This window comes from Salvelinus alpinus, chromosome 10 (assembly GCF_045679555.1).
Source record: "Salvelinus alpinus chromosome 10, SLU_Salpinus.1, whole genome shotgun sequence".
NCBI lineage: Eukaryota > Metazoa > Chordata > Actinopteri > Salmoniformes > Salmonidae > Salvelinus > Salvelinus alpinus.
In genome coordinates, this window is record NC_092095.1 from 36086377 (window position 1) to 36111354 (window position 24978).

General features: G+C 41.0%; 4 protein-coding genes across 6 annotated transcripts in view; 2 read left to right on the forward strand and 2 right to left on the reverse strand.

Moving 5' to 3' along the window:
* lmbr1 (limb development membrane protein 1) overlaps positions 1-240 on the reverse strand; it is a 56350-nt gene extending 56110 nt beyond the window's left edge. The window contains exon 1 of the mRNA XM_071329127.1: positions 4-240. Coding sequence (XP_071185228.1) covers positions 4-66 — 63 coding nt within the window. The 5' untranslated portion in view covers positions 67-240. The remainder of the gene's footprint in view (positions 1-3) is intronic.
* Positions 241-284: 44 nt separating this feature from the next.
* nom1 (nucleolar protein with MIF4G domain 1) lies at positions 285-7824 on the forward strand. Its single transcript, XM_071329125.1, has 11 exons — positions 285-1599; positions 1820-1932; positions 2545-2740; positions 3072-3395; positions 3582-3692; positions 4060-4230; positions 4536-4657; positions 4764-4896; positions 5791-5922; positions 6165-6274; positions 6586-7824. Exons 1-11 carry the CDS (start codon positions 649-651, stop codon positions 6761-6763), a joined length of 2541 nt encoding a protein of 846 aa, XP_071185226.1. The 5' UTR covers positions 285-648; the 3' UTR covers positions 6764-7824.
* Positions 7825-14337: 6513 nt separating this feature from the next.
* On the reverse strand, positions 14338-17266 carry mnx1 (motor neuron and pancreas homeobox 1). 2 transcript variants are annotated; one of them, XM_071329098.1, is made up of 3 exons: positions 16657-17266; positions 15488-15648; positions 14338-15231 (listed from the first exon to the last, which is right to left on the reverse strand). In XM_071329098.1, exons 1-3 carry the CDS (start codon positions 17138-17140, stop codon positions 14944-14946), a joined length of 933 nt encoding a protein of 310 aa, XP_071185199.1. In that variant the 5' UTR covers positions 17141-17266; the 3' UTR covers positions 14338-14943. The 2 variants fall into 2 exon arrangements, with proteins under 2 accessions (XP_071185199.1, XP_071185200.1); XM_071329099.1 differs by having other exon boundaries at positions 16666-17257.
* Positions 17267-24006: 6740 nt separating this feature from the next.
* Positions 24007-24978, forward strand: part of ube3c (ubiquitin protein ligase E3C) — a 44695-nt gene continuing 43723 nt past the window's right edge. The window contains exons 1-2 of one of the 2 annotated variants that reach the window (XM_071329101.1): positions 24007-24177; positions 24731-24879. In XM_071329101.1, coding sequence (XP_071185202.1) covers positions 24811-24879 — 69 coding nt within the window. In that variant the 5' untranslated portion in view covers positions 24007-24177; positions 24731-24810. The remainder of the gene's footprint in view (positions 24178-24730; positions 24880-24978) is intronic. The other variant, XM_071329100.1, reaches the window with a different exon arrangement.

A 24978-nucleotide genomic window follows, 5' to 3' on the forward strand; every position in this document is an offset into this window, starting at 1 on the left:
TACAATGTATTCTCGAACTTGGCTGTGGAAATTCTGTTCTCTGATAGTAACATCGTCTTCTTCCATTCTTCATATTGCAAATGCAAATAAATTGCCTCACTACACACTAGTCGTACAACTGACGTCCATAAAACCTGTCTATGGTCAAAAGACAAACAGCTCAGGTAACAGCCAAAGCTCACTATTGCCGTTCCAACGAAGTCCGCTCATTTTCCACCGCCCAAAAAAACGCCCCAAAATAAATTACATCATCATTCCGCGACTAAAAACAATGACCCGGAAGCTGTTTTTCCCCCCGGTACGTGTGTTTCCTGGGTCGATTGTCAACAACAATGGCTGCCGTCATGAATATACACGTGTCTATTATTTGACGTTTTGAGATAGTTTTGTTTATCTATTTCATGTGTTCCAAGGTAACGACTGGTAGGTTTTATATTTTTATTTATTTGAACCTTTTTGGAACCTCTTTGCTTCACAAACAAGCTTTTCTTGCTTTATAATCATAAACAAGCTTGTTTGCTTCTTGCCACGCTTTAAACTCGGTGAGACACAGAAAGGAATTTAATTATAAAAGTCAGTGTCTTTCGCCAAGTAATAATAATAGCATAGCTAGGTAGTTAACGATAGTTAGTTATATCTGTTGCAGAGATGAAAGGCAAGGGGAAAGCAAAGAGGAAAGGAAAGAAAGACACTGGTAAATTGCAAAAGTATATGATGACAGTTAACGACTTTGTAAAAAGTAAGGTAGGCTGTGATGAAACTGAGGAAACGGAAGATGGCAGTGGCTTGAGATTTGTTAAGAAGAAAAATAGAAAAGAAATGCGTAAGGAGAAAAGAAAGATGAAAAAGGCTAAAATTAAGAATCACTATGAAGGCTACAAGGCTCTCAAAGCATCCAATGGTGACAGTGAAGAAGTTGCAACCCTATCTGATGAACAACAAACAAAGAAGGTTAATGGAAAAGTAAAGAAAGACGAGCCAGTATCTCAACAACCCAAGTCAACTCCTGTTGAGGCTGCCGCAGGAGAGAAGGCTGAGAAAAAAGGACCTAAGAAACCTTCTAAGAAAGAAAAGAAAAGAAACAAACTTGAAGAATCAAGAAAAAAAGCCCTTTTGGAAGCAAATATTGCTGAGGACAGAGAAATTAAGAGGTTGGAGCGATCTCTTGGGTATAACAAAAGGAAAAACAAAAAAAAACTTCCCCAGTCATTCGCTGATGATGGACTGGATTACATTTTGGGGGTGCTGGATGCTGGATCGGCAGCTTCAGGGATAATGCATGACAGTGATGATGACATGGACATTGCCAAAGAGAAATTAAGGACATTGGTAGACAGTGAATCTGAAATGTCCGGGGAAGAGGAGGAAGACCAAGGAGATGACTCGGAAGAGGAGGGCAGTGAACTAGGCAGAGATGGAGACCTGGATACCATCAAGGAAGAGGAAGATGAGATAGATGAGGAGGAAGAAGATGGAATGGATGAAGATGACGAAAGTGAGATGGATGAGAGTGGTGGAATAGCTTCAGAAGAAGAAAATGGAAAGGATGAGGGAGTTGAGAGTGGAGACTCAACTCTTGCAGGGCCGAACGCTGACACTGTAAGTTGCCCAATTAGAATCTAATTTGTGAATTTCAGCTAAATTTAAGGACCAGTTTCCCAAGACATAGATTAAGCCTAGTCCTGGACAACAAAACATCAAGCTCAGTGGAGAACCTCCGCTGAAAACACTTTTTAGTCCAGCATTAGATTTAATCTGTGTCTGGGAAACCGGCCCTAAATGTATAGACTGAGAATGAAACACTATTCTGTATGTTTAGGCTGTCCCGTCAGCAGGAAAATACGTGCCCCCTCACCTACGGGACACCGGGGATGATAAGCGCAGAGCTGAGTTGGAGAGACTGAAGAGACAAGTCAAAGGACTTGTGAACAGGTAATGTTGTGATGACTTGACTACTATATGCTCTTTCATCTTAATCAATGTACCTTGGCCCTGTTTTATCTGCTGTCACACTGGATTTGTCTCAATTCATATTTTGGTGCAAGGGGTGCTCAAAGTCCGTATGTATCAAGCGTCTCAGAATAAGAGTGCTGATCTATGATCTGGGCCTGTATCCACAACAGCACTCAGAGTAGGAATGCTGATCTAAGATCAGATTTAGCTTTTAGATCATAATGAATACAATTATATGGACAGATCCTAGATCAGCACACTTACTCTGGGATGGTTTGTGGATACCCAGGTCCCCCCTGTCCGCGTAATCGACCGAAAAGGCAAAACTCATCCTAAATCAGCACTCCTACTCTGAGATGCCTGTGTAGCTCAGTTGGTAGAGCATGGAGCTTGCAATGCCAGGGTTGTGTGTTCGGTTCCCACAGGGGACCAGTACGAAAATGTATGCACTCGCTACTGTAAGTCGCTCTGAATAAGAGCGTCCGCTTGATGACTAAAATGTCAAATGTAAACATACAACCCCGAGTCTTGTGTTTTTGGTGTCCATCTTGGTTCAAACATTGTTGTCCTGTGCTGCATTCTCCTCCGTAGGCTCAGTGAGGCCAACATGGCGTCCATCAGTGGCCAGCTGGAAGAGCTGTACATGAGCTCCAGCCGGAAGGACATGAACGACACCCTGACGGAGATCCTCCTGGCAGCCTGTGTCACCCCAGCCCTGATGCCTGACAGACTGCTGATGGAACACGTCCTGCTTGTCAGCATCCTGCATCACACAGTGGGGCTTGAGGTAGGTTCGAACCGCATCAACACAATTACTTGTCATTCAACACACACACCTGTGTCCCAAATGGCACCCTATTCCCTATATCGTGCAGGCCTCTGGTCAAAAGTAGCACTCTATAGGGAATAGGTTGCTATTTGGGACATAGACATAGTTTATAAGTGAGGGGGCTAGTCACAATCAACTATAAATGACAGTTGAATCCTAATGGATTGGTAGCACCCGTCAGTAAATAGCCACATACACACACACAAATTCACATGCCCACCAGCATTCTGGGTTCCATTGACCTCTTTGCTCTATTTTCTGACCTTTGACATGATGTACCATTTTGCAGGTGGGGGCTAATTTCTTGGAGACAGTGGTGCGGCAGTTCGCCGAGTTGTACAAGAGCCCTGGTGAAGGCAAGGAGTGTGACAACCTGGTGGCCATGGTGGCACATCTCTACAACTTCCAGGTGGTGCACGCCCTCCTCATCTTTGACATCCTGAAGATGCTGGTGGGGGCCTTCACCGAGAAGGACATTGAGCTGGTCCTGTTCGTGCTGAAGAACGTAGGCTTCGCCCTGCGGAAGGATGATGCCCTTGCACTGAAAGAACTCATCTCTGAGGCCCAGAGCAAGGCCAGTGGTGTGGGCACCAAGTTCCAGGACGAAAATAGGGTACGGTTTGTCACAGCAACACCACTCTCAACATCACCCGCTGTCTATACACACCTCATTGTTGTTCAACCAGAGTCATTTTACATTTCGATTTTGGTCATTTGACAGAGACTCCTGTCCAGAGCAACTTGCAAGTCAAATGTATTAGCAAACCAACTCTCTTCTGAATATCTTCTCTATCTTTAGGTGCGCTTCATGCTGGAGACCATGCTGGCTCTGAAGAACAACGATATGAGGAAGATCCCTGGCTACGACCCAGAGCCTGTTGAGAGACTCCGAAAGCTACAGAGAACTCTGGTGGGTTACAGATCTGATTGACTTACGCCTTTACAACTGTCATGCCATATCCTCAAACCCATTCTTTGCTCAGCCGTGAAATATTATTCCGTTGTTGACGTTTCCCTTGGTAGTTTTTAGCTAAAACCGCCAGGGGGCGCTATAATCTCACTTAGCAGTTTATGTGATAGGTTTGAGCACCCAGATTAGGGGAGCATGAAGAAGTAGGGTGAGGTTGCCACTAGACAATGATCTTGGGTCAGTTTTGCATTTCCCCCACTAACATTGAAGGTTGGGATTGGGTAAGGAGAAATTGATCCTAGAGCTCTATTTAGGGGAAACTTCACCCCAGAGCGTTACGTGATTGAGTTGTAACTGTTGAGTTCAGATCCACCAGAGTTCGGGGGGCAGTGATGTGAAGCTGAGGGTTTCTCTGGAGAACCTCCTGGCTGCAGAGCAGGTGGGACGCTGGTGGATCGTGGGCTCATCGTGGTCCGGAGTCCCCATGATAGGTGACCAGGGCAACAAGACCTCAAAACAGACTACTGCAGAAGGAAAGGTACTAAAAACTCTAAAAGATCTGGGGCCGTATGCATCAAGTGTCTCAGAGTAAGTAGGCGTGCTGGTTTAGGATCAGTTTAGTCTTTTAGATCAAAATGAATAAGATTATATTGACGGGGGCGGACCTGATCCTACATCAGCACGACCACTCTGAGATGTTTGATACATATGGCCCCTGTTGCTCCACTAAATCATTACTGTAGCTCTTTCATATTAACATTTGAGTGGCCATTCTGAACTGGACAGCATTTTCAATGTATTTTTCTGATCATAATGGCAATTTCCCTTCATCCGTCTCCTCAGTTCAGCGCCAAGGTCTTAGACCTGGCCCGGAAACAGAGAATGAACACAGACATCAGGAGAAATATATTCTGCGTGATCATGACCAGCGAGGATTACCTAGATGCCTTTGAGAAGCTGATACGGTGTGTTTTGTTTCCCTACCCTTTTGCAGCATTAAAATGCTTGCATACCAAGCTAGCCATTGCCACAAGTTTTAATATGTGGCACTGCGTTGTTTTCTGTGTGCAGGCTCGGGCTGAAGGACCAGCAGGAGAGGGAGATCGTCCATGTGCTGATGGACTGCTGCCTCCAGGAGAAGAGCTTCAATGCCTTCTATGCTGTACTGGGAGAGAAGTTCTGTGAGCACGACAGGCGGTTCCAGGTAAGAGAACAGTGCCCGTAATTATAAAGCCTCTCAGAGTGCTGATCTAGAATCAGTTTAGCCTTTTAGATCATAATGAGTAAGATAACATGGACAGTCTCCTACTCTGAGCTTTATGATTTCCCAGGCATTCTAATGGTTCTTAATTGCTCCATAGCGTTGTGATTGGATGATTCACTCTATAGCCACCCAACTATGACCCTCAGTTCACCTCAACAGTGTGGGAAACAACGGAGTGTCTCTACTCCCTCTCGCACTTTTCTGACGTTTCGTTTCATGCTGTGAAAGTAGACAATGGTCATAACCCCTCACTTCCCCTTAAGCTTCCCTTTAGGTTACTACCCCATCTATGATAGTGATAACCATTGTCCCATTAAAGAGCTTTCATCTGAACCGGTGCAAATGTTTGGTGTTCACAAGCGGATTAGATCAGGATTATGTGTTTGCTTGCTGTATTTAATGGGTTGGAATCACAGGAGGTTGGTGGCACCTTTTTTAATTGAGGAAAAAGTGGTAAGGACCGAAGCGGAATTCATGGAATGGTATCAAATATATCAAACACATGGTTTCCAGGTGTTTGATGCCATTCCAATCACTATGTTCCGGCCGTTATTATGAGTAGTTCTCCCTTCAGAAGCCTCCTGTGGTTGGAATGGGTCATGGATTGTAATACTGGGCCCGTATTCATGAAGCGTCTCAGAGTAGGTATGCTGAACTTGGATCTGTTTTTTTTTTTCTTGGATCGTAATGAACATGATTGCACATGCACTGGTACTCTGAGACGGCCCCAGGCTTCTCAATTGATTAGAGGAAATAGGATAAGACTGCTGGAGTTCTTCCATATCCTCCAATCCCCCAGTAGTCCCACAGATCCTCTGTTGTATGTTTCCCCAGATGACATTTCAGTTCAGTCTGTGGGACAAATTCAAGGACCTGTCCAGCCTATCCACCAGCACCTTCAGCAACCTGGTCCAGCTGGTCACACGCTTCCTCCAGAGAAAGTGCCTCTCCCTCTCCATACTCAAGGTCTGACACACCATGTTATAGAGATGAAATCCGGTCATAGGGAAGTGATTTGATGAATGTTAAAGGGGAAGTTCAGTATTTTACAACCTAATATTAGATCTTTTCTTACCCTGAAAGTAGTCTATGGGCCAGGAGAAACAAATTTATGGTTCGGATTTCTTTAAACTGCCACTACAAACGTCAGCTCGCTAACTTACCTTCGAATTAACTTTTGGTGCCACTTTCACTCTGTCTCTTTGTAGGTGATAGAGTTTGGTGAGTTGGACAAGCCTAAAGTCAAGTTCCTGCGTCAGGTATTGACTAAGCTGTTAAAAGACACAGAGACTGAGGATCTTACAAACATATTTGGAAGGTGAGCGACGTAATGCATCACATTCCAGTCCAAACTGAGTTTAGACTGAGTTTCTCAGTTTCCGTTAATGACATTTTGCATACGGGCCAGGGTATATCAACGATAAACACGTGTTTTCATCACGTATACATTTTCTGAGTCATTCTATAACTTGTTTAGAAGAAATTCTATCAGGGCCAGATTCTTCTTCTCGCCCAGTCATGAAAACATATCCTCCTTGTACTTTGGCTATCCTGTAAAACCGCACCGCTGACGTTTGACTATGTGAAAAGTCTGGTATCAATGTCTTTCATTGTGTTCGGTCTCGCCAGGATTTCGGGAATTCCCAAGCTAGGAATGCTGCGGGAGGGCTTGAAGCTGTTCATCAGTCACTTCCTACTGAAGAATGCCCAGTCGCAGGGACCAGCTGAGCAAGCAGACCTTCTGTCAGAGCGAGCCGAGGTTGCCACCAAGGCCATGGAGGCCAAAGAGACTAAACTCAAACTGTAAAACATAAACACACACTGGGATCCTGGGAGAACACCAGGAGAACAAAAGAACCCTGTTGGGGAAACATGCTCGTTTTCTACAGACAACAAACCCAAGAGATGTTTGTCTCTGTGTGCAGTATGAAGGAGGTTAAGAGGTAGTTTTGCGAGCCAATGTGGTATGCTAGCGTACCTGTAGACTTCCAGTCATTACGCTAACGCAAGTTAGCATTGGTTCATGAAACTACCTCTAACATCCTTCATACTGCGCACAGGGACAACAATAATGGTAACCCACGAGTTCATCTGACTCTGGGTAAGTAGTACTATTCCTTTAAAAGATTTCGCCATTTTGTGTTTGTGTGAGTTTGAGGATTGCCCCAAATAAGGAGGTCTGTAATTTGAATGATCTCCATTTCGTAAACGACAGAGATGACTTCTGATGACATTGTAAATATCCAAATGAAGTAGGGGCTTCATCAAGTGGCAATGCTAATGAACATGACAGTGGAAAATATTTCCACAGTGCAGTTACTCTAATGTATTGAAGCCACTGTCACAGTGGATATTTCCTTTGTATATTTGAAGTTTAGGATCACTTTATTGGTCAGTTGCACTCAAGGCCCAATCGAAAGTTGACTTCTGCTTTTAACCCAATCCCTACACATACAGATAGTTTTTTTTGGGGGGGGGGCTGCCACACTGGGCACCCGTGGAGCTGTTGTTGTAGGGGGGGGTTAAGTGCCTTGCTCAAGGGCACAAAGGCAGGTAACGACATTGAGGATTTGATACCAGCAACCCTCCGGTTGTGAGCAGTTCCCAACCGATTTTTTTCCGTCTGACCCAGGATTCTAACTGGCAACCCAACGGTTGCTGGCTCGCCTCTCTAACCGCTAGGTTACCTGCTGCCCCCTTTGTACAAATTTCATGTTATTCAGTTTTTAAGATACATCAATGGTATGTAGTGTACTAAAATGTATTTTACAGATGAATACAGGATTAACCCAGTAAAATGTTTCCAAACTGTTTATAAACATTTGATGTCGGTGCATGAGGCAATAATAAACCTTTTTTTCACGTTGATTAGTCTGGTTAACTGGGTTTCAATGCATTTGTGTTTTTTTTTATGGCAGTGCTTGGATTAACTTTATTTGCATAATGTCAATAGCAGTCAAACTGGGGTCATATTCATTAATGTACACAGTAGCAAAACGTAGTGAAATATTTTGCGATGGAAAATGAAAACGAGCGTTTCTTATTTGACAACTTCAGGCAGTTCTTCCCAGTTACAGTGTGTGTTCTTCAATTTGGTGTCTAGTGAAGAGCTCTCCAACAGGTGGATAGCGAGCTACCAAGCAATTCTGAAAGTAAATGCATTTTTTCCCCACGTGTCCCATCTCAAACTTTCAGAAACATAAAGTTCCCGTCTACTATCCAATCAAAGCCTGACATTATCCCACTCCTAGCTGGCAACTATTGGGTTAAAAATCCCAATTTAACATAATAAACTCAGCAAAAAAAGAAATGTCCTCTCACTGTCAACTGCGTTTATTTTCAGCAAACTTAACGTGTAAATATTTGAATGAACATAACACGATTCAACAACTGAGACTGAACAAGTTCCACAGACATGTGACTAACAGAAATCGAATAATGTGTCCCTGAAAAAGGGGGTGTCAAAATCAAAAGTAACGGACAGTATCTGGTGTGGCCACCAGCTGCATTAAGTACTGCAGTGCATCTCCTCCTCATGGACCACCAGATTTGCCAATTGTTGCTGTGAGATGTTACCCACTCTTCCACCAAGGCACCTGCAAGTTCCCGGACATTTCTGGGAGGCATGGCCCTAGCCCTCACCCTCCGATCCAACAGGTCCCAGACCTGCTCAATGGGATTGAGATGGTAGAACACTAATATTCCTGTCTTGCAGGAAATCACGCACAGAACGAGCAGTGTGGCTGGTGGAATTGTCATGCTGAAGGGTCATGGCAGGATGAGCTTGCAGGAAGGGTACCACATGAGGGAGGAGGATGTCTTCCCTGTAACGCACAGCGTTGAGATTGCCTGCATTGACAAGCTCAGTCCGATGATGCTGTGATACACCTCCCCAGACCTTGTCTTGTGGATAGAAGTTAGCAGTGTGGTTAGGGTTAGGTTTAGAAACAGATTTTAATTGGAGACATTGTAGAAATAGGCAGGGTTTATGACTTTGTGGCTGTAGTAACTAGTGACGACCCAGAAACATCGCTTGACCGACAAATTCCTCTTGCTTTATTAACTAGTGATGACCCAGTAACATTGCTAAACCAACACATTCCTCTCTTGCTTTATTAATGCTCAATTAAAGGGGAAATACTTTTTTTTAAATCACTTTTCTTTTCAGACCTCAAAATTGGTCTTCTGATGTGATTTCATCATTGACATGGAAATTGATCAGGCCCTACACCCAAACAAGGGCACTGCGTTCATCCACCTCTGGCCTGCTCGCCTCCCTACCTCTGAGGAAGTACAGTTCCCGCTCAGCCCAGTCAAAACTGTTCGCTGCTCTGGCACCCCAATGGTGGAACAAACTCCCTCACGACGCCAGGTCAGCGGAGTCAATCACCACCTTCCGGAGACACCTGAAACCCCACCTCTTTAAGGAATACCTAGGATAGGATAAAGTAATCCTTCTAACCCCCCCCCCCCCCCTTAAAAGAGTTAGATGCACTATTGTAAAGTGGTTGTTCCACTGGACATCATAAGGTGAATGCACCAATTTGTAAGTCGCTCTGGATAAGAGCGTCTGCTAAATGACTTAAATGTAAATGTAAATATGACTCAGAACATATATTTTTGTTGTTTCTCTATGAAGAATTGTAATACTGAGATAAAAAAAATAAACAGAATTACAGAAAATAGAAAATATAATTTTATGGGGCTCTAAGAATTGTTTATTAACCATTATTTTACCAAGTACAGTACCAGTCAAAAGTTTGGACACACCTACTCATTCCAGGTTTTTCTTTATTTTTGCTATTTTCTACATTGTAGAATAATAGTGAAGACATCAACACTATGAAATAACACATATGGAATCATGTAGTAAACAAAAAGGTGTTAAACAAATCAAAGTATATTTGAGATTCTTCAAAGTAGCCACCCTTTGCCTTGATGACAGCTTTGCACACGCTTGGCATTCACTCAGGCAGCTTCATGAGGTTGTCACCTGGAATACATTTCAATTAACAGGTGTGCCTTGTTAAAAGTTAATTTGTGGAATTTCTTTCCTTCCTAATGCATTTGAGCCAATCAGTTGTGTTGTGACAAGGTAGGGGTGGTAGAGGATAAGTTCATTAGAGTTACCAGCCTCAGATTGCAGTCCAAATAAATGCTTCACAGAGTTCAAGTAAAATACTAAGTTCAACATCAGCTGTTCAGAGAAGACTGCGTGAATCAGGCCTTCATGGTCGATTTGCTGCAAAGAAACCACTACTAAAGGACACCAATAATAAGAAGAGACTTGTTTGGGTCAAGAAACACGAGCAATGGACATTAGACCGGTGGAATTCTGTCCTTTGGTCTGATGAGTCCAAATTTGACATTTTTGGTTCCAACTGACGTCTTTGTGAGATGCAGAGTAGGTGAACAGATTATCTCTGCATGTGTGGTTCCCACCGTGAACCACGGAGGAGGAGATGTGATGGTGTGGGGGTTCTTTGCTGGAGACAACATCAGTAATTTAGAATTCAAGGCACACTTAACCAGCATGGCTATCACAGCATTCTGCAGCGATACACCATCCCATCTGGTTTGCACTTAGTGGGACTGTCATTTGTTTTTTAACAGGACAATGACCCAAAACACACCTCCAGGCTGTGTAAAGGCTATTTGACCAAGAGGGAGAGTGGTCGAGTGCTGTATCAGATGACCTGGCCTCCACAATCACCCGACCTCAACCCAATTGAGAGGGTTTGGGATGAGTTAGACCGCAGAGTGAAGGAATGCAGCCAGCAAGTTCTCAGCATATGTGGAAACTCCTTCAAGACTGTTGGAAAAGCATTCCTCATGAAGCTGGTTGAGAGAATGCCAAGAGTGTGCAAAGCTGTCATCAAAGCAAACGGTGGCTACTTTGTTTAACACGTTTTTGGTTACTACATGATTCCATATGTGTTATTTTCTAGTTTTCATGTCTTCACTATTATTCTACAATGTAGAAAATAGTAAAAATATAGAAAAACCCTTGAATGAGTAGGTGTGTCCAAACTTTTGACTGGTACTGTATATTGACAGAAAACACACCTCTTGTACACCAAAGATCCGGGAAAGAGTTGCAGGGTAGAGGATAAGAGAAGAATGTGCCTATTTAAAAGCTATGGGGGGAAAATGAGTAGCTTGCGACATGTTTGATTTTTTTTGAAGTAGCTCTCATGCTAGAAAAGGTTGGAGACCCATGGTCTAGTGCATACAATCCAGGAGTCTGTTTTGAGCAGACACCGTAGTTATAAGAAATAATCCTCTCAGGGGCAGTGTGAAACAATGTCTGAGCATTCATGTAGAATTTACGGGACCATCATCACTACTTGTGTGTGTTTATAGGTACAGTATATTAATATTACATTGTACTAAAGCAGTCTTTTGAAGCCTGTTTTAAGTTTGAATCTCTAGTTGATTAATCATCTTCCTGAATAACAAGGGGTTGTGTACTCCCTATATTCAATTAGAAATTCTACACAGTTACATTTCCTTTGTGTACAACCTTAACCATGACTTGCGGCTGAGGAGGTGGTTGAGGAGAAAATGAATGGCTTTGTGTATGCCAGTGGCATCTGCTTGTCCATAGCCAACTTTATAGGTCACTTTCTAATCTGTTGTCAACCCCATTAGCATTCCTCTGTGAAATTATTGACCTCTTCCAATGCGCAAGCTTCCATGTTTACGACCTTCCAGATGTGCCAACTGAATCACTATTCAATCTTTTGGTGTTTTTTTCCCCTTGAATGTATCAACATTTTGTAAATTAGTATTTGTGATGTCTAATCTCATGTTCATTCATATTCCGTGTAGACTACCCATCAGAATGAAAGGACACTGGGTTTTTATTCAGTCTCTGACAACATTGGCTGCATGCATCGCATAGCAGAGTCATTGCGTTACATTTGAAGCCTGCTACTATTAATTAGCTCCATTAATAACGTTTGCATTAATCTGTGTGTGGGCCTGAGTGGCCAGAGGGTGAGACAGGGCCACAGAGGTCACTCAGAGGAAACATCTCTCTCCCAGACCTTACAATGGCTTCTTTGGGAGGGTGGCAGTGCCTTCGTCCTCTAAGTATTTGTGATGTCATATTTATGTATTTTGATGAAGGCGAAAGTGCAAATATAGCCTATGCATGGCTTGGACCGTTACAAAGACTGACTTCCATGATGGCATATTATACTGGTTATGTCTGATGTTATATAGGCCAATGTACTGTAGTTTGATGAAGATGAAAGTTGAAACATATGCATTTTCTGAACTGCTACATGAAGAGACTTCCATGATGACATGCTGATCTGAATGAGTCAGTCTCTGTGGTTTACAAAGAGAAACCCGGTGAGTCAACTAGAGGCAGATTGTGACTGCAAGATAAATAGACAGACGAGTCAGTGAAGATCACACAGGCTATTGTATGCAGGTGGGAGTCATCAGGTTGGTATTGACCCCTGGGTGACCCTGCTGTAATGGGTCTGCTAAGATGTTCTACTGAAACCTGTCCAGATAGCAAACACAACCAGCCAGTTAGGTGTCTGTAATCACATCATTTGTAGTACGTACTACTTAATCAACACTATACAGTACTAACATAGCCACATAGGAATAAACTAAATATGGAGAAGCTATATTTTATAACTCTTACACTGTAGTACAGTGACTGTAATTCCCTATTTCTGTGTGTTGATTGCTACTATCAATGGTTGGCTGTGTGTGTTCCATTCAGACTTACTGTAATTCCCTATTTCTGTGTGTTGATTGCTACTATCAATGGTTGGCTGTGTGTGTTCCATTCAGACTTACTCTGGTAAATCACAAATGGCAACTTATTCTCTATATAGTGCACGACTTTTGACGAGAGCCGTGTGGGCCCTGGTCAAGAGGAGTGCACTTTAAAAGGAATAGGGTGCCATTTGGGACACATACCGACTCTTGTCTACTGTTCAAAGCTATGTTTCCTCAAGCTTTGCTCCCCGTCCTGCCCTCCCAAAGAGTTTTCCCGTCCAATACCTGGCTGGGAGGTGTTGATGAGCTGATAAAGCAGCTCGCTCTCTCTATATCCTCGCAGCTGGGCAAACTCAGCTGTGAGGAATTACTCCTCAATCAATAACCAATACTAACACAGCTATACAGAAACTCCAAACATTTGGAACAAATTTTGGAACACTTATTTTCTCAGTTAAAAAAATACATAATGCATTTGGTCGAACATGAATGAGAAGCATGGTACACTGTTAAACACATCACACTTTATAAATGTATAGCTGCAACGCAACACATCTGTGTTTCCTGAACATGTGGATCTTAGGAGAGCTACTGGATATAGAGAGATATTAGAAAAGGCATTATGGCTAATAGAAGTGGAATATATTGCAAAGGAAATGTTCTTAATGCCTGGAGCATTGTGGTGATATTTACATGCATGTAATTGCTCTGACATAGAACTTCTTAGTTGCTATGTAGGCCTAACTAGTGTATATATAGCATTACTACTAACCTGGACTGAATTACATAGCCACAAATGCCATTGCAATTACTAAGAGCTCTATTTTCTTCCCATAGTGAGCTCAGTAGCCTTTAATGTTGTTGCCTTTTATAAGTTTGATGGATAAAGGCATACATATTGTTGTGTTGCATATAACATAGTCTAATCCAGAAAGACCTACATTATATTATGTGGTTCATCTAATCTACACATGTTAGTAGGCTATTATACACTTTTGAAGATTTTGTCTTCCTCCTTGGTCTGACAGGTCGGGTCATGGGAATCGCAATAGCACTATTGGATCTGCGCAAACGTGCTGGGAGAGCAAACAAACCAACAAGGGGATCGTATTCATAAACCTTTGAAACCGCTCGTTAATCAGTATAGGCAGATACACAACACAAGCATTATTCTCAAAGGCTTGAACTCATCCGATTGCCATTCGATCTGCTAAATATAGAGTATGACGTCGTGACTAATTAAAATACACTGCTAGTTCGCACAATGTACGTTATGCACCACAATATGCATTTAGTCATCAACATTATAGCATGCTGTGCAAAATGACAGACTTCATGACTATGTGTTGATCAAACAAAATCAATAGTCTTTATCAATCAAAGTTATAGGGAGACCAGAAGGAAAATGATTGGGCGGCAGGCAGGATATCCTAGTGGTTAGAGCGTTGGACTAGTAGTCGAAAGGTTGCGAAGTTTAACCTGTTACAATAGGCCGAATTTGTTCTTAACTGACTTGCCTAGTTAAATTAAGGTAAAAAATAATGACCTCTAAACTAAGACCAAATTGGCTTCAACTGGGCCATAGTTGGAAAAGTGTGTTTAATAGATTCACGTTCGTCAGCATTGAAAAACACCACGTTTTACAAAACACATTTATTTAATGTCGTCTGTACCATGGGAGACGGTAAACAATAATTTAGCATGCAGACATGTAGACATTTTATAAACACAGTGTACAAAAATAAACGCATAACATTTTTCTGCACGTAAATGGTAGGCCTATATGACGCAATGACATAAGTGTAAAACCACACAATGTTCAAAAACATGAAACAAAAGAAAATGCTAAATGTGGCATGTCTGAATTTACAATTGGTCGCCATATCAAAATATTATGATAATAACCCCTATAGTGGAGAACCCATATGATTGTAGTGGACATTAGGGTCCTAAAACAACTGGGTGAAAACATGACATTGTCACATAAAACCATGCAATGTTACAAATAGCAGAGTGTACCTCGATACTACCTTCTAAAACGTCAATCTGACCTTGCTTGCTAGGGCCATTCTGCACACACTGAATCTCAGTCAGGCATTGATCCTTTAGTATTTTCCAAGTCATTCTCATTTAATTTCTGAATTTCCGGGTAGGATTTCATGTTTTTATTATTGTAGGCCTACATGCAGCTGTAGTTTAAGGAGTGTATAGTTTTTCAAAAATGCACGTTTCCTTGTCCCTGTCTCAAGGTTGTGGACTTATATCACTGGTGTGGTTTCTCTCGTCGTCTGAAGAGCAATCCGAGGAGTTGTACAGGAAGTTGCCACCTTCATCATCGTCACTGTCCCTGAAGTCTCTTATTCTGTTACTTTTTGCAGAACCAGTCTTTTGATAATCCGTTTGTTCCTGTCCGTCAGATTTCTCCTGGCCGTTTTTGTTGTTTTTCTTATTCTCTGCCTCCTGCGCGGCTTGCTCTTTGGCCTTCTTGCTCCGTTTCCACTTCATCCGCCTGTTCTGGAACCAAATTTTCACCTGAAAATGAAAATTACAAATATTTATGAGACAATGTTTTGAAAAAATGTGTTATTCAATTATTAATTGGCCGTTTTTGAATACGCGTAAGCGTCGTGCGTAATGGGCACCTACAGCACCACCTGACTTGACTATATAACACACAATTAAATAACAGTGTTTTCATGTAAAACTGATTGAATAGCCTAATAGTGGTATGTTTCATAATGTCTCTCAAAACAAACATGTATTTGTTAGAAATGTAGCTCTTATATACCTGCGTTTCCGTCAGCATCAAGGATGTAGCCACTTCAAAGCGCTTTGGTCGCGACAGATACTTATTTAGTTTGAACTGATGCTCCAGCTCCAGGAGCTGCTGACTTGTGAATGCAGTCCTTGGTCTTCTGCACTTTCCAAGCAAGTTTGACTGGGCCTGAGCTGGAAAACAAAATATAAGTCAATTTCTAGTAATAAGGTCAAGGAAAAAGCATGACAATCTGCGTGCGTGTTTTTCACATTAGGAATATTCACGCATTTGGATGCATTATTCGATAGGCAGTATATAGCAGACCTAGGCTATATTAATAATCATTATATGCCTGCAAAATGGAGGAATAATAGGCATATGGGTCCTAATTGAGATCGCAATTTCATTTAAACCTATGATATAGGCTTGCAAAATACAATTTTGTAATAAGCAGATTGAAAAATAAGCGGTAATGATTTCAGGTTAAAATGGGGAATTTGTTGCTGAATATTAAATGGCGAAAAGCTTTAATTGAAACCGATTTAAATGGAACATATATATACCACATTGCCTTTGGGATAAGCGGTAATGATTTCAGGTTAAAATGGGGAATTTGTTGTTGAATATTAAATGGCGAAAAGCTTTAATTGAAACCGATTTAAATGGAACATATATATACCACATTGCCTTTGGGATAAAAAAAAATGTCTGCGTTTATGCACACTGCCTCCTCAAGAAACAGTACGAGTTCCGGTTCAAAATTGCCAAAATATTGTTCGAGCCAACATCTAACATTGCCATAGAATACGTATTCAATGAGACCTAAGCTATTTGCCACCTCATTTTGAACAAATCTGTTAAAACGAACAGGAACAAAAAGGCAGTATCTGGTGAGCAAACAGTGTGTCGGCTGTGGGTTTCACACTCTTCTGTCACTTTCCCACTGTCCATTATCTGTCCATTTTAGTTCCTCTCTGAAAACCTATCCCCCTCTCTCCTCTCACTCAAACCGCCTTTTTGGCCGGGAACATTTCTTCATCAAGTCATGGGGCCATTATGTAAAGGAACCAATGGATCAATAATGTACAATGCGTGAATTTGCTCGCCACGTGTAAAGCAAAAACAATTCTTTATTAGCAGTCCAAAAATAATGTCAAAGCATAGACGACAAACTATGAAAAATAAATAGGTATACTCACAATACTCACAGTTAAAATCGGGCATTTTGGGTAGCATCATTCCCGCTGTGGAGACTCGCAGCCAGTGGTCGAGCTGAAAGGTCCCGGCAGAGAGTTTGAGGGAGTCGCTGGGATGGTGGTGATGGGACCCATGCGGATATGAATAGGACAGAGCAGGGTGCTGCCCGAGGGAGTAGGTATACATGGGGTGGCCGTAGAGAGCCTGGGGAGGGATCCCTGCGCTACTCTGTGGATGTAATCCAACAATACTGTGGGGACTGTTCAAGAAGCCTGGTTTAGGAATCAAACCACAGGAGGAAATCCTCGGTGGAGACGGTGTCTCAGTCCTTAAAGAATCGGCATTCAATTCTGAGGCGTGTACACTTCCGGACGATGAAATGGAAGAGGGTGATAAAGAAGTCACAAGCGCAAGCGGAGATGTCTGCACCTTCGGCGGGTCAACAGCGAGAAGCGCATCGATGCGGAAGTTTGTAGATTTCTCCATTTGAGCCAGTGTCCCCGTCGTTTGCAGACGTTGAACAGTTAGTTGCCTATCGTAACGATGTTGAAGTGTCGTTGTTGTTCCACCTCTCAAAGTTTTGATCTCGGTTAAAGTGTGAACGGTGAAACTCTACATGACACTTAATTCCTATTCGATAGGGGATTGGTTCCACCCGTTTGGCATGGGGTTGTCCCATTGGTCAATTCAAGACATGTTCACGGTGCGCTTTTTCGGCACATTGCATACCTCTCCAATAAATGAACCGCCCCACTTTGGTTGTTGTTTTTAAATAAGTTCAAAAAAATCATATTTTCATTCTACAAGGAAAATGATAGAAATGTTGCATAAAACGGATACATTTAAGAATTTTTTTTGAGCGCTTGTATTGACATTATTTAGAGTTACAGTATGTTACTTTAATTTAATTCCGCTGTGAAGACTTCAACCTATAACGCCTGGTGATTGCAACCATGGGAAACTATTAAAATGTTTTTTTTGTGGAAGTCATTGTGAAGAAAATTGTTTGCCATTCACCGTAGTGACAGGGCTCGTTATTGTAGACTACAATATATATGTATTTATTTCTGCAATGTAAGACAATGGGTGGGCACGGAGGGGCCAGGGGAATCCTAACTGCATATCCAATTTTCGACATTGTCGCATGCGTTTCATTAGGCCTACATTTTGCCCCACAACCACGTAGGCCTATGTTTTAGACAGTTTGGTAATGACAGACATATTCCCCAAAATATTTTGGATGAGGCCTATACAGTAGCATAATAGTAGCATTTTGTTATGTCTGAAAACGTATGCATTCATCGCACCATGCAAGACATACCCCCCCCCCCCCCCCCCCAAAAAAAAGAAAGTTTAACGTCACAAATGAAAAACTGTGTCTATGCATGACCCGGAGATCTTACGAGCCCAACTGGGAAATCTAGCTAAGAGCCTGCCTTATGCCACTACCCAAACCCGAGAGATCGAAAAGTCCTACATTTTTTGCTCTGTCCCACAATATAAATGTGAAATGTAGGCCTAACTGTCTTGATATCATGGAGTGCATAGCCTCGCGGAACCCTCAAAAAATAAAGGTTATATGATGACTGGATGTTTTTTTGTGTGTTCGGGGTGAACTCAATGCAACACATTACATTTTTTTTAACTCCTTTAATTATATCTGACTTTTCAAAGTGTATTAAATTAGAAAATATTTCTAATTAGGGTAAGACCATATCTAATTGAAGATTCTGAACTCACCTAGCTGCCCCCTGGATCTATTCCTTTATGCCTCTGCTTGCAGCTGCTAAATACACACCCCGCCTCATGCTGTAGACTTCGTTTTCCAAGAAACAATGCAAAACCACGACACCCTTTTTGAGATTTTAGGCTCTAATTTATGGCAATTATGGAAACGCAATTATGAAAGTGCACAATTGAGACAAAAATGTGTGAAAAATAAATAAGTGCATCCGTAGTAGCCGGATAAAATTGAGCACGGAAAATATGAAGCATAGATTAGTTAGTTATTTGAGCTATAGGCTCCGTGTAGGCCTATAGCTCTGGGGTGGTTGTCTTTTGGTCTAATAAGCCACTTAAAGTTAATGGAAGAAGAGGTCAAGATGAGAATTATTGACACCCTGTTGCCCTTAACTTGTCTCCCAATAAAGCTGATTAGTTTTTGTCAATTCATCAGCTAACAACTCTCTTGGGACCGGCGCAGACGTTTATTTGCTCTGGGGAAATCAACAAGTCGCTGGGTAGTTCCAAGTAAAGGATCACCATTTAATTGGAAACCTTGATAATATCATGACCGATTACGGAATAATAGCTGAGTCTTAGATTGATGTGTGGCATCATGTACAGTGAATCCACGTATGCACCACAAAATTAGAAGGCTTAAACCTGAACCTAAAAGCTAATCAAATAATGGCATTGGGGTTATCTTGATATGACTTTTATCTCGCTCAGGCCTCAGATAATTTTCTCCTTTCGACATTTCGAACATGGATTAATTTGTATTTTTTATGATGAGCTTTGAGATCCATTAGGAAAACGTTTTGACAGTCCAATTTCGGCAGTTTTAAAATTTATGAACAGCATCTGTGCATACTGAATCACTAAAACATCTCGCTTTCATTATTTTCTTAATATCTTAACAGTGCCACACCGTTAGATCTGTGCTTTGTCCCCACCCCCGTTTTAATTTCATTAAGGGGCCACATGAATATTTCTATTAAAGCACCAGTGAAATATGAAGCCATTTACTATTGGCCTGCACCAATCACGGAGATTTATTGCCCTTTTTCATCACATCAACAGGAGGTAAAATTAATATGGCACCCTGAGATGGAAGAGGACCCTAAAACCCCAGTCTTTCCTGAAAGGTGTTAATTTGCGCCATAATTACTTTCACAATTAACTAAAATACAAATCAAAGTGACAAATCGAGATAGTTTATATATTAATTACCCTGGGTAAATGTGTTCATTGTGAAAATGCAATTTAAAGGGGACCTGCACTGTCTCTTTTATTGCAATAAACACATTCACAAATGACCACTGGCTTGAAATGTATAGCACTGTTTTTAAGCACATTTGTGGCACATAATCATTTTCTCAATGTAATTTGTTGAGGAAGCAGAGCAGGCCTATTTCTTTCCACATAAGACCTTGGACGATAGACTCCATTACTGGATATCATTAGTGGGAAGATTACATTCTGCAAGACCTATTTTAGGATCACCTATGCATATGCTTTTTTGTAGACTGCTGTAACTGAGACGAGAACTAATTTATCTGCAACACACGCAATATGTCTAAACGTCCTTCTTGAAATTCAGTATTGCTGGCTAATTTGTTGGAGACGTGCCATCCATTTTGTTTGGCTGCAGAGAAGTATTGATCATTTATCTCAATGTCCTTCAGCATGGTGACATGAACCACTCAATAGAATGTAACTTGTGCTACAGGCCTATTATAATGCAGATCTTGTTTTATTTTGGAGGAAAATAGCAGTCGTTTTTAAGGTTCTCATAAAAAAAAGTGACCAATTGCAATGGCCTAATAATTTATTTTGAGTAAACATCCAATGAATGAAAATGATTCAAAACTTTAAAAAAGTTTTATTCATAATTGTTGCTAATTTTCTTTATAAGATAAATATCCATTATTGTTAATAGTGCAACATTGTTAAAAATAAATTATTATTAATATTATTATCCATATTGGTGTTATTGTTGTTTAGGCCAATCACATCGTCATAAACAACAAGTAGCCTAGGCCTATCATCAGCACCACCATCCACTTTCATCATCAACCTATATATAGTCTGCTGGAATTATACTCTTAAAAAGTTATAGGTTTACCTTTCTGTAATCCAACGTGCTGACGGTGAAAGTATTTTATTTCATGAACCCAACGAACATTTTCAATTCCATGGAGTGACGGTCAAATCAGTCTGCATTCTTGTTGTAAAATTTCAACTAAACGAGATGACGCGAGACACAGTGATTGACGATCTGAAATGTTGTCGAGGGAATCTTCGAAAGTTTGTTTCCAATTGACAATGGAATTGATTCATTGTGCACTTGTCAAAGTGTTAAGCAACCATGTTTATTATTTAATACAATTACTTTACAGATCTTCGAACCTGGCTAATTTAAGTTATTAGGCCGACGTTTTCTTTTTCTCTGAAGGAGTGCTATTTGTTTATTTGGTTTTGCAGAAGCAGCAGCTGGTCACCCTGCATGCTAATAAGAAATCTCGCTGTGATTTGTTATTTAATATATTGCCTTCATGGATTTTTAAACACAAGCAAAGAAAATCACAACTAATGGATGTGACAAAACAGGGCGCTATTTAAATATAATAAAGAATAAAGGGCAAAATGTTCAGCAAAATGAATGTTCAATGCCTTCTGCTCAAAAGCAATACATTGATGATGACGCAGTTGAGTATGATTAACACTATCACTGTTCAGACTTTTACATCAAGTGTTTTAAGAGAAAAATATACTCACATTTGCACCCCTTAATGCATCTCAATGAATTTCCTTGAGGAGCATCCATCACCCAAAAACCCGTTTCTCCTTATTTTCTGTCAAGCCTTTCTATTTCGTATTCGGGGGAAATGTAGTGACGTGACATCCCACAGACAGTACATTATGATGATTTATTTTATAAAAAGACACTTCAAACCTGTGTGCTTCAATTGATTAGACTAGCTACAACACCTTGCTGTCCTTCCATTTTTCAACGCTGAATGAATCTTTGACAGGCCAGAGGTTTATGGTATCTTGAAATGTGTACCCATAGTCCCCATCTTGATGTCTTGACTTGGTCCTGAGACAAAAACAAGGAAATATGTATAAGCACAAAATGTGAGGCCATAACGGGTGCCTTAATCCTTTGTCCATTACTGTGGCAACTCTAAACAGCTAACTTACCACTTGTGATTTGTCCACGTTAAGAAATTGTTCAGCTGTGCAGTGTGAATGTGTTGATGAGTTTTCATGGAGTGTTTAAGACAGAAATTATTGTGGGGGTGAGCAGGTAAACTGAAAACTTCATGTCTGAAATTTCTGCAGATCACTGTAACAATAAAATTATGAAAATGTCTTGACAATGATATACTGTATGACTTCTAATTGCACATAAAATGGCACAAATGATTGACCTTCTTTGACTTAATGGAGGGTGGAAAGTGGCTTAAGTATCTCAGGAGAATTACTGGATTAGCTCTTCATATCTCTTTTCACACAGAAAAAGGATTAAATCAATCAAATCCTTCTGAACAGAAATGGGAGATTGAGGGAACAGTAGCATTGGTAATCAAAATTGTTAAAAGGTTTTAAAAACAATTCTAATAACTGCAACAGTTGGACAATGGGTCTAAACTTTTAGAAATTAAAAAATCCATCTGATATTGACTGAATTATAGCACAGACAAATAATGAATGGAGGTCAGGGATTAAATTTATTGTAAAATGTCACCTTTTTCTTAGAATGCACTCATATATATTGTGTTTATATTTTGTGTTAAAAGAAAGACAATTATTTTCATAAATACAATGGGGTATTTGCATCTATGAATAAAGTAACATAAACAGGTGGAACAGGGCTGTAACCACAAAATACATGCTCTATTTAGGCCAATGACTTTATATATGAGACTAGCCCTTGATCATGACTCTCAGTTCCATTACACATAAGAGTCATTGGATGAAAGCCTAACCTGTATGGGGGAGTTTTGTTAAGAGCCCCAACCCTCAATCTGAACATTAACATGCATTGCTTGAGGTATGGTTTTGGAAGCACAAGGACCGTATCTTTCATATCAGCAAGAAATAATTGTCAAAAAACAAAAGATTCAATTGATACACACCTTGTTAGGCTTAGTGTTGCCATATATCCATGTTACAGCGATTGTTTACAGAAAACAGGAAGAATGCTGTTCATTGACTACAGCTCAGCAATTCAACACCATAGTACCCTCCAAGCTCATCATCAAGCTGGAGGCCCTGGGTCTCAACCCCTCCCTGTGCAATTGGGTCCTAGATTTTCTGATGGGCCACCCCCAGGTGGTGAAGGTAGGAAACAACATCTCCACTTCGCTGATCAACACTGGGGCCCCACAAGGGTGCGTGCTCAGCCCCCTCCTCTACTCCCTGTTCACCCACGACTGTGTGGCCATTACCAACAACGACGAGAAAGCCTACAGGGAGGAGGTGAGGGCACTCGGAGTGTGGTGTCAGGAAAACAACCTCTCACTCAACATCAACAAAACAAAGGAGATGATCGTGGACTTCAGGAAACAGCAGAAGGAGTTGCTTACATTTCAGTGCATCTAATTTTTAAACATTTCAACTGTATTAAATTATAACTTTTTTCAATTCCACAAAAAAATTAAAACTCATTAAAATAAAGTTATTTCTTTCTTATCTTTCTTGTGATGTAAGTGCCCCGACTAAGCATTCTTATAGATGAGTCCATTTCAGCCATTACCAGAGTTTTTGAACAGGTCATTAAAACGTTTCCGTTGTCAAAACGTTAACGAAAAAACGACAGGCACAAGCAAGAGGAAGAATGAGTCGCAGGAGTAAAATGTAAGCAACCAATCCAGCGAGATTTAAGTGCCAAGTAGATTTTCGACCCCTCCAACACGGGAAATAGTATAGATGGGTGAAAAATACAGATCCTCAGGTGGGCGGGGCATGCACGTTGCTAGTGAACGGCAGCAGTTTCAAGTCCACTCCTAAATAAGACAGCCAGGGTCATATGCACAAGTAATTTAGATAAACTTGTATAATAAAACAATATGTTTAAGGTTTGGATATCTTGACATCTTGTCTTCTTTCCATTCATAAATGTACACTATCAATGCATCTAACATTGTATTCATATTGCATATCACAGGCCTATATATATTTTTCTCTCTTTGGAGATAGCTGAAGTTGAACTAGGCCTATTGTATACTCTAATGTCTATTGCAGTATAAATAATATCAGCATACTGTATGTCAATGGTTCCCAACCTTTTTCAATTACTGTACCACCAACTGAATTTTGCTCGGCTCAGGGTACCCCTGAAGTACCCCTCATGTGCATTTTACCTCATGCATATCATGAGTCTTCTCAAGTACCCCCTGTGGATTGTCGAAGTACCCACAGGGGTCCTAGTACCCCTGGTTGGGAACCAGTGCTGTATGTTGATTTGAATTCGTAGCAAATCCATTGAAAATCCACTCTGCTTCCTGTTGCTCCCGGGACCAAGGCACAATTGCACCAGCTGATGAGGATCCAATGAGAGGACCAAGAATGCCAAACCGAGTTTAGTTGACATTGCATTCAGCTAATAGTATTTGAGCATTGAAACGAGCGTCCAATCGGATTTCATTATTCTGAAGAGGCGGATGTATTCGTTTATGTTGTGTTTCTGGAAAGAAGGGGAGAGAAGGAGAAAACAATGCATGTTTCTTTAATTTAGTATCGCACAAAAGTCTTATGTACTTTTTAATTTATGTTGGTCATTTCATAAATCAAAGGTAATCAACATACAGTTTCTGCATTTTTTTGTCCAAACTATGTATTGTGTTATAACAAAGATGTCTAAAGAGGATAGACATGATTAGCTAGATAGCTAACGTTAGTAGCTAGAAAGGCGACCTGCCCCTGTAAAGTTAGCCAGCTAACGTTTGCTAACTGGCTAGCTATAATGTCAAAAGAGTCATGTACATGTACGCACAAATAAAGTAACTTGGGGATTGTCTGTATATCTGATGTGATTGAATTTCTGAAGCAGTGGCAGACAGACCACCAACAGCGATGTAGACACAAGCTGCTGAGTCATTTACGTTAGCTAGCTATGTTGGGGAACTGTAGCTACAGTAGCTAGCCAGTTCCACAACCAGTGAAAAGTATATTTCTTCATGTCTCTTCCACTAATATTGTCGACGTGGGAAGTGTAGCTAACAATTTCACGTGTCTAACAACACGTTGATAATTTAGCTAGCTAGTTATGATAATTTGTTCTGGATGGCGTCAATTTGTCAGACCCCCAGCCAGCAAATTAATGGCATGTTTTACTTTCTTTTTCAGATTGCTGTAATACCTACTTTGTAAAGTCCTGAATTGAACCAAATCAAGCGTCCTTCATTGATGGTTCGAAAAATCTAACCATGAGCTTCAGCTTTGAGGGAGATTTCAAAACAAGACCCAAGGTGTCTCTTGGGGGAGCGAGTAAAAAGGTAAGACCACTATGAGATTTACCTTACCTTATGTATAGAAATGGCTACTGTGCTATTTCTATAGCTTGCTAGCTTCTTCACTTAATTTTTCTACTAGTC